Source organism: Lethenteron reissneri, chromosome 62, assembly GCF_015708825.2.
Source record: "Lethenteron reissneri isolate LAM-NWPU_2019-01 chromosome 62, ASM1570882v1, whole genome shotgun sequence".
Classification (NCBI taxonomy): domain Eukaryota; kingdom Metazoa; phylum Chordata; class Hyperoartia; order Petromyzontiformes; family Petromyzontidae; genus Lethenteron; species Lethenteron reissneri.
In genome coordinates, this window is record NC_083840.1 from 1,757,484 (window position 1) to 1,767,450 (window position 9,967).

The following is a 9,967-nucleotide window of genomic DNA, read 5'->3' on the forward strand; positions in this document are numbered from 1 at the left end:
TATCTAGGCGGTGTACCTAGGCTGTGTACCTAGGCTGTAACAGAGTATGAAGACTGAATGGAGTGTTGTATTGTAATAAAGAAGTTCCCTCTACAAGTGTCTCCGGAACCCATTACACAGGCAAGGAGCGTGCCATGTAGACTATTGGTGGTTCTCAATCCGGTGTGGTACGCGGCGGACCCCCGGGAGGTAACGCGTGGCAATGCTTTTTTGCGTGTGCATCTCAGTGTATCACGGCCACGGGCTGCGTGGTTGTCACCACCGTGAAGGAAGTCCCGCGGTTCTTCTGGTGTCGCAGATCACGCGCGATCTGACACGTGGTGTGTGATCTATAAATGCGTTAAATTGTTATACATGAGAGTCATTGTTGAATAATCACATATGAATCTGCCAATAATAAAATAAATACGACAACATTTTCACCCATATGGTAACCTAGAACGATGTGAAAGACCTTTCTAAACTCATTGATCGTAAACAATGTTGGTTTCCAAGAGTAACCGGCGATCACGAACAAATTACGTCATGCACGCAGAGCGTCCGTTAATTTTATTTTGCATTTGCTTGCAGTTACTTAGCTAGTTAGGATATACCTCACAAGAATGGACAATTGGTTCAAATATTTATGTTTATTATTCATTTCATTTATTTCTCAGAACCACGTTGGGTCAGGCAAGGGGGGTACACTCGGTTAAAACTAAATTCAACAAGGGGGATAGAGTAGCCAACAAAGTTGAGAACCACTGCTGTAGACAACCAAACGATAAGTCTAACCTTCATGTATCCGTGTCTTCACATAAAAAAAACAAATTAGAGTTGTTTTTACTCAAACCATCGGCCCATATCCTTTTATGAGTGCATAATTTCTGCAACGTTGATTTAAATATAAGCAAAAAAAAATCTACATTGGTTTCAACATTCAGTGTCCCATCAGCAAAAAATCAGGCTCCATGGGTTGTGTACAAATATTTGTATTTTTTATGTGATATATGAAGGAGAAGCATTGCCTGCTTATCTATCTTGTTATTTACGTGTATTTTTGTGTATATGTGTGTATGTGTGTGTATGTATGTGTATGTATGTTTGTGTATGTGTGTATGTATATGTGGGGAGCGGTGATGTTGCCGTTAGTACGCTGCGCTACGAACCCCGAGACACGGGTTCAAATCCGGCGCACGGCCAACACCAGTGACGATTATCTGAACCGGTCCTGGGCCTCCCCTAGGTCGACTCAGCCTCAAATTAGTAGCTGGCGCAATGTGTAAACATGGCCACTAGGGAGACAAAGGCGGCCGGGCGTGGTGTTGGCCACCCACCCCCTCGTGTGATGTTCCGGCCTTCATAGGTGCTCGCTAACAGCACTTGCCCCTTCAGTCTGTTAAGGCTATACGGGGGATATTTTTTGTATGTGTATGTATATGGGTATATGTGTGTATGTATGTGTATATATTTTTCGATTTAAAGCTTTCGTGACTGCAGGGATTCATCTTCTTGGTTCTTTCGGTGAAGTCACGTAGAAGGGAAATAATAAAATAATAAAAATAAAGCATAATAAAAGAATTCTCACGACGTTTCGGCCACAACGGCTGCTTGCGTTGTGGCCGAAACGTCGTCAGAATTATTTTATTATGTTTTATTTTTTATTATTTTTTATTTTATTATTTCCCTTCTACGTGACTTTATGTGTATATATTTTTGCGTGTGCATCTCAGTGTATCACGGCCACGGGCTGCGTGGTTGTCACCATCGTGACGGAAGTCCCGCGGTTCTTCTGGTGTCGCAGTTCGCGCGCCATCTGACACGTGGTGCAGTGATTGCAGCACCACAGGCTCACGAAGTCGTCACACACGGTGCCCTGCATCGCAACAACAACAACAACAATGACTGCCGCCGTTCACCACTGAGTGACGGGTGATGTCACCACGGTGCTTGTGCCATGCTTAGGTACACTTTGAGGCCACGTGTCGAAGGCCCCACTGGCAGAAGGTCACACGGACAGACCCAGGTGCTGTGGGTTAACTTCCTCAAATCGCTGATAGTTGCAACTCCTGCAATCGCCACTGTGACAACTCTGTGCGTTTTAGCCACCCGGCGCTCCGCTCATTGTTGTGAACATTGCTCCTCCGCCCTCAGTTGTTGCTGGAGAGCGACTGCCTCCAACTGCCCAGTAGCAGCGTCCTTCACGAGCCTCCTCCAAGTCTGATCAGGTGCCCATCCCCCTGTACGACATTAGCCCATCTCCTCCCTCGCCCATACGACACCCGTTAGCCTCCTATATCCGGCCAAACGGAAGCTACTTGGGCATGCCGTGGCTGACCCAGTCATCGACGCCTCGCCTGCCGAAGGAGATCACTGATGAGAATGTGTCCAAATTTTGTATAATCTGTGAGCTCATGGTTGCGCTTTGGCCGTCTATTTGTGTACGAAAACGTGGCAGCACGATGGCGAGATGTTAACTACCTCGCCTGGTACACAGGAGGTCTCGGGTTCGACCCTGACGCCAGCTGTATATTTGGAGTTTGCGTATCTCTCTCCATGGTCACGTAGATTTTTATCTGGGTTTTCCCGTTTTCCCCTCCATATTTAGAAACACGCGTTTAGATTATTTGACTGCTATAAATTTCCACGCAATGACAAGCCACTTCGTTGAGCTATCATACGTGGTGGCCAGGCCGTTTCAGTGGGCCTTACCTTATCAACAATAGTTGAATAGTTCAGTTTTATTCTATCCATTTTACCAATTTTCAACCGGGTATAACCCTAATAGCAACATCGATTTATGCCCGACGTTTAATTTGGACAGCTGCCACCGGGGGTGGGGAGGGGGGACGCCCCCCTTTAAAATGTGTTAATGATGAGGTGCAAGTCGCTCTAAGACATGCCCGCATTAAGGAGGGTGGCTCGATATCAAATGCAAAATCATCGTCGTCATCTTCGGCGATGTCACCATCGTCGTCGTCATTGTTGTCATCGTCGACGTCGTCATTGTCGTTATCGTCGTCATCATCGTCGTCGTCGTTGTTATTGTCATCATCGTGATAATTGTCGTTATCATCGTCATTGTCATCATCATCATCGTCGTCATTGACATTATCATCATCATCGTTGTTGTCATCGTCGTTATAGTCATCATCATCTTCGTCATTGTCGTCGTCATCGTCGTCATCAACATCATCGTCGTTATAAATACCTCGATATGGTGCCTCTCTCGAATGCCAGTCCGCAACGCCATTAAGGCTCCGGGCAGCATCGGGACACAGAAGCACTCGCCGAAATCCGACGCCACCTTGCACTGCAGCAGTGGCAGGCAGAATAACCCGCAGATGCCTGTCGCAACATGGAGTAGCAGTGGGAGAAATTATCAATCTAAAACGAATCTATTAAACTATTTTCATTTTACCAGGTAAGGCTGCGGCTGAGCTATGTAGTAGCTCTTTTATCAGAAACGACCTGGCTATCACAAATGATCGTGCAACGAAGTGGCGGCTTGTCATCATCACGTGGACATTTATAGCAGCAGCAGTCAAATACTCTGAACGCGTGATGTTGATTCTCAATGTGGAGAAAGAAAGAGACGTGCGACATATAACAATAGGGGGTTTCTACCTTTTTTCTGGCAACGAAGATGAAACCTTTTTACAAGGAATCATGTGTGCATTAACCACAATACTTGTGGTCAAAATGCAAACAAAAAATACACTCTTTGATACTGGCAAAGGAGGTCTAATGATGTAGATGCTTGCCCCAAGCCCTCATTAATTTTATAGTGCATTGTCTTTGAGCTGTACGCCTTTTAGGATCCTCTGGTCTAGCACCAATTGAGACGAGGCTCAAAAGAAAGCCATCTCTGGTGTGGACCAATCAGTTTCAAGGACAATGCATATATTATTAGAGTGTGTTTTTTGTTTGCATTTTGACCACAAGTGTTGTGGTTAATGCACACATGATTCCTTGTAAAAAGGTTTCAGTTTTTTTGCCAGAAAAAAGAGGAAAAACCCTATTATTACCCTTTGATACTGGCAAAAGAGATCTAATGATGTAGACGTGCAACACTCCAAATACATACAGGTGTCGGGATCGAACTCACAACCTCCTGTATACCAGGCGAGGTAGTTAACATTTTTCCACCACTAAGGTCTTGGACTTGTCTGCCGTGATTATACCAGGTTGTCAAGTTATTGTTATTTGTCATTATCATTAGAGTCGTGTACCCAGAGAAGCATCACTGAGAGTGTCAGAACTCATTTCAGAAGGGTCCTGTTATTATTTATTTTTGCAGAAGGGGCCGATGGTACGATGTGTTATACAAATTTCGTGATTTCCTGGTAATTGTTTGAGCATGAGGATGCGAGTTATATTTTGTGTCTTTTTTTCTTTAGCTATGGAAATAAACCAGAGAACCCAGTACAGGAGAAGATTGTACAAACTCGACACAACAAAAACAGCAGCCATCATTCACGACGACGTGAAGGTGACATCACTATCACGCTCGACCGAGGCCAAATTGACGTTGGGGCCTTGTAAAGTGTTGAAGCCTCATTAACAGAAGGTCATGGGGCAGACCCAGGTGTTGAGGGCTAATTGCCTGAGATGGCTGACAGATGCATCACCTCTACTTTCCACCGGCCCTCTGCCCGTTGTTATGAGCGTTGCTACTCTGTCCTCCATTGTTGCTGGTGGGTGACTGCCTCCAACTACCCAATAGCAGCGTCCTTCACGAGCCTCCTCCACAGAGGCTGATATTGACACCGCTGGGACCATTCTTCATCTGAAAATCCAATCAGCTCCACATCTTTCTGAACGACATCAGCCCATCGTTTCTCGAGCCTATGCAGTGCCCATTTAGCCCCCTATATGAGGTCAAACAGAAGCTGCTTGGGTATGCGGTGGTTGGGCATGTGGGCTGCATGACCCAGCCATTGCGGCTTCGCCTGTCAGGGGCAGCTCAGTGATGGGTCTATGTCGAGATCTTTCAAGGATCTGTGAGCTCCTCACACAATCCAATCTGGTTAAACCCAGAATGAATTGTAGGCAGGCCAGCCTTATTGGTTAAAACCGGTGCAGATGTTGCTTTAAAGGGCTCCACATTTCACAGGCACAGAGAGGGGAGGGGATAACTGTGGCCGAGAAGACCCGGAGCTTTGTGTGAATCGACAGGCCAGGTAGCTTCCACGCAGCGTTACGCAGCTGATGCAAATATAATGCCGCTCGACTGCTTCGAAGTTAGACTGGAACTACTGCCAAACTAGAGCTGGTCATAAGCACACTGCTCGAAGTATGGGAACATCTCAACTCTATCCACAACTGCCTCATCACTCGTGCAGAGGTTGAGGGGGGTGGAGTATTTGATGACATAAAATACCCAGGCAAGTGTCGTATTTTAGTGGGGCTCATGTGGTGCATCGGCCAGTCATTTCAGTCAGTCAATCCATGGCACCTGGGTCTGTTCTGTGACCTCTTCACGTGGCCTTAACGTGCACATAACCTAGCACAAGCGCCGTGGTGATGTCACCACCACTTAGTGTCGAATTGGCGGTTGTTGTTGAACTTCTTTCGCACCGGACGCAGCTAATTGGAGGCAGTGGCTGCGAACACGCTATGAAAGCAATGGCTGTTCATTCATAACAACAACTCATTAGGATCGGCCTCCCCCCCCCAATGACATTGCTCACAGCAGACCTCGGTGATTGCCAACACAGTCTGTTCTTCTATAATGCGGTAGAAGTTGCGTTCCCAAAGGACACCGCATTATGGAAACATCGCGTTGCAACAAATAATAAAGGGGGTAAAGCACAGCCTGCGATAATGTGTGAGTTGCGTAACGCACGCCAAACAAAGACAGAGGTGTCGTGGTTCGTGTCTAGAAGCATCCAGCAACATCCCGCATTGTGTGATGCTACGCTGAGGCAGCCGTATGACCGCTTATTCCTACTTGCACGATGTAGTTCCGTTCGCTCAATCGCGTTATATCCAATTCGCGATCTGAAATAAGCGGCATTAATGTAGAACAGATTGCACATGTATATGCAACAAACACATACACATGTGCATTGTGTGTAAGTATGTCTGGGGGAACGGTAGTGTAGTGGTTAGTGCACTGTGCTACTGTGCTACAATCCCGGCGACCCGAGTTCGATTCCCGCTCACGGCCACCAACACCAGTGACGATTATTTAAACCAGTCCTGGGCCTCCCTTAGGTCGACTCAGCCTCAAATGAGTACCTGGTGTGTTGTGTAAACATTGCCACTAGGGAGACAAAGGCGGTCGGGCGTGCCAGCCTTCATAGGTGCTGTTCGCTAACAGCACTTGCCCAAGGGTCTGTTAAGGCTACACGGGGGATTTTTGTCGCTTTGACGGCAGTGACCCATGGTCCTGGTGGCTTGTGGTGGCCGGGAAACTCACGAATGGAAAAACTAAGAATAGGTTTTACCCTTTCTAGCAACAAAACAGGAGGTGTCATGAAGGTGTTCAAACACCAAATAAGATACCTTTTGCAAGGCATCAAGTCTGCATTGATGCTTTTTATAGATAGTTCCTGCAACTTAGGAGCGAGAATCAACAAGTCATGAAACGAATACTGGATACTCAACACTCCCCCCCACCCCCCATGAACTGGCTTTGGAACCATACAACCACATACAGAATAGCTGAATGAAACAAGATCACAGAGCGATACAACAGGCCTATACAAACATATAATTGCCACGGTTAGCTATGTACGGTGTGAAAGAAGATGCCTTTTGAAAGGAATAAAATCTGAAGACCAATTATTTTTTTTCATCATTTTGTATACTGGACAACACCAAAAAAGATGCCATAGATACAAACTCACAGATCTCCGTATCCTGGAAGCAATCCATCATGTTGGATGACCACTGGGCCTGCCCCTGTGCATTCGCCATTTGCACCACGGGCTGCGCCACCAGCACGGGGTGCTGCGTCACGATCATCTGCAACATAGCAAAGGAGCAGACGTAACATTACAAACGATGATGACAATAATCATAATGTAGTAGATTCAACTAATTCTCAGACGTCCTCCTTGGAGGCAACACATTTATTGATACAAACACAAAGGGGTAACTGCCCCTTTACCAGATAACAACCTGTGGTGGTGGACCACCAGGCTCACTACACGAGTTACACTGGGAGTAGCTACAACGGACCGGAGCCCGGCTTGGGTCCAGGTCCACGTGTTGGTGACTCTTCTTGGATGTAGAAGGTAAAATGTAGATGTTCAGGATTAACAATAGGAACTAAGAACTCCGGTCCTTCTGGGGACCCGGCTGATATTCTCACTGGTCGTGGCTGGCCCCGCCCTTGGCCACGACCACCTTCTCGAATCCTCTAGCAGGATCTCGCCCCGACACGTGACCACCCCTAGCCCCCACTTGGGGCCCCTGTTTAGATCTTACTCGTCACGTGCCTTCCAGGGTCAACCAGAGTGCCATGGACTTTATTCACCCCACTCATGGCCGGCACTCTCACACCCCCTCCTATAGGGGACAGCACTGCACGCCGAGCGGGGTGCCACTCAGCGCTCTCTATCAGCGCTCACCGAGCCCCTCTAAGGCTGGTACTAACACCCACATGTACGGGGTATCCGCGATGTCAATACATCGCACGCCGTGCCTCGCTAGAGCCGGCATTATCCAGTGACAGCTAATAATGTCGCTATATACGTGATGTCCGCAATGTAAGTACATCGCACGCCGTGCCTCTCTAGGGCCGGCACCACACAGTGACATCCGCGATGTCACTAAAATAATAATACTTATTCTATTAGACCGCACACTCCGGTTAGCACGGTTGGGCACGTACAGTGCGAAACTTTTACATACATACACTACACTCTACACTACAATACACTACACTACTATACGCTACATTATACACTACTAGGCACTACATTGTACACTACACTATACACTACTATACACAGCATATCTATACAAAACATATATACACAACACTATACCAAACACCACTATACTAAATTGAAAACTCGTTTTTTTCGAACTGCTTTTTATGTTTAGTTTTTGCCCTTCGATTAGCACGGTTGTCTACGTATGGTGCGAAAGAAGTTCAGCATATGTACTATATATACGTAGACCAATATCCTCAGCAAGAATGAGAAGAACACCTTGCACTCCCGGACTTATATAAGTATTACCCAGCTATTGGATACAAATTCAATCAAACAACTGGGTGAATGCGGCAGCTCGAGATACCCGAAAAAACTGGGAAGGGGATCCGCTAGGTCCATGGCGACTAAGAGGACTAAACCTCTTCCTCCTTCCCAGACCCACCAAATGTAAGCACGAATCACCTGGAGACTGATGTTGTACCCCCCCCCCCCCCTTATGTGTCCGGCTACACTTGGTTTCTGGGGGACCTCGTTCAGTATACAGGAGGTCGTGGGTTCGATCCCGACCCTGATGCCTGCTGTCTATTTGGGAGTTTGCGGTGTTCCCCCTCTCTTCACGTGGTCGTGTCGATTTTTCCCCGGGTCCTCCGGTATTTCCCTCCACATTTAGAATATATGTATGTTGAACTTTTTTCGCACTGTATGCAAGCATCTGTGCTAATCAACATACGTTTAGAGTATTTGGATGCTATACATTTCCACTTCGTCGAGCTATCATTTGTGGTCGCTTCTGAAAAAGAGCTATAGTATCGCTCAGTGGTGCCTTAAGCTGGAAAAATAAAAAAACATGTTTAATATAGATTTGAAGTTTTCGTGACTGCAGGGATCCATACTCTTTGGTTCTTTCGGTAAAGTCACGTAGGTATAAAATAAAATAAATTAAATCATGACGTTTCGGGCGCAACACAAGCGACCGTCATCAGGTAGGACAACCACTCTCACTCTACAGACAGGAGGAGATCATACAAACTCCACTCACTCTCACTCTACAGACAGGAGGAGATCATACAAACTCCACTCACTCTCACTCTACAGACAGGAGGAGATCATACAAACTCCACTCACTCTCACTCTACAGACAGGGAGACATCATACAAACTCCACTCACTCGCACTCTACAGACAGGGAGACATCATACAAACTCCACTCACTCTTCAGAGCAGGAAGGAGAACACAAAAATGCGCCCGGGTCGGGAATCGAACCTCGGTGTTTAGTTTGACTTGTATATTTTGTTAGGTGATTTGTTTACCTTTCCTATACCCTTGCACTGCTATCGTGTTTGTGTGTCGTGTTTGTTGTTGTAACCTTCTCACCCGCCCCTATTGGGCATATGTGGGGCAAAAAGTGCTTCGTAGCTCATCGGATTCCTCCCGCAGCACCAATCTACGATTCCGATTCAGTTCCTTCGCCGTGAGACGCAAAAAAAAAAGAGAGAGGGGGAGCAAAGAGAGGGAAGAGGTAAGAAGGAGGAGAGCAGAGCGTGAAATCTTTCATTTAAAAAGGGGGGGGGGGCACATAAAGCAAAGCATTGAAAAAAAAACGAAATGATGAACGAAGCAAAAGTGCCGACTACACCGAGCATCTTCTTGATTCCTCTGATCGTAAAAAAAAAGAGACGCGACCACTACCACTGCCAGCGACGCCGACGCGCGTCGATGCGACGAGCGGCGTGGCCGCAGAGCCCTCACCTTGGGGACGGCGTTTCGCGTGCAGAGCCTCCTTCACGCGCCCTCCCGCTCGCTGCTGACAAGGCGGGCAGAGGAACAACGTTACACGTTATAAACCCACGGACCACAACACGAGAGAGCGAGAGAGAGAGCTCAGATTAAACACGCACGGAACAATAGCCACGCGCAATTTTGCTCGTCAAACAGAATCGCGTGTTCTCGGGCACACGAACGGGATACACGGCAGCAGGGCGTGTCCACTCAGGGCCATTGCTAAGGCGAGGGCCGGGTGTGGCTCTGTATGCACGTGTGTGTGTGTGTGATGCACTTCTTTCGCGCCGTACGTAGCCAGCCGTGCTAATCGGAGGTGC

The 9,967-nt window shown here is 47.2% G+C and overlaps 1 protein-coding gene across 2 annotated transcripts; it reads right to left on the bottom strand.

Annotated features, from left to right (window-relative positions):
• Window positions 1–507: 507 nt before the first annotated feature.
• On the bottom strand, window positions 508–9,675 carry LOC133358546 (cornifelin homolog). Of its 2 annotated transcripts, none has more exons than XM_061576910.1 (4): window positions 9,618–9,675; window positions 6,834–6,951; window positions 3,191–3,327; window positions 508–1,855 (listed from the first exon to the last, which is right to left on the bottom strand). In XM_061576910.1, exons 2-4 carry the CDS (start codon window positions 6,949–6,951, stop codon window positions 1,709–1,711), a joined length of 402 nt encoding a protein of 133 aa, XP_061432894.1. In that variant the 5' UTR covers window positions 9,618–9,675; the 3' UTR covers window positions 508–1,708. The 2 variants fall into 2 exon arrangements, with proteins under 2 accessions (XP_061432894.1, XP_061432895.1); XM_061576911.1 differs by lacking the exon at window positions 9,618–9,675 and adding an exon at window positions 7,168–7,235.
• Between the last annotated feature and the right edge of the window lie 292 nt (window positions 9,676–9,967).

Excerpts from the sequence above, each read along its gene's own strand:
- LOC133358546 (XM_061576910.1), bottom strand. The coding sequence starts at position 6,951 with ATGATCGTGACGCAGCACCCCGTGCTGGTGGCGCAGCCCGTGGTGCAA. Across the intron at positions 3,328-6,833 it reads CTTCCAGGATACGGAGATCT|GCATCTGCGGGTTATTCTGC; the intron begins GTGAGTTTGTAT and ends ATGTTGCGACAG. Across the intron at positions 1,856-3,190 it reads GAGAGAGGCACCATATCGAG|GGCACCGTGTGTGACGACTT; the intron begins GTATTTATAACG and ends GTTGCGATGCAG.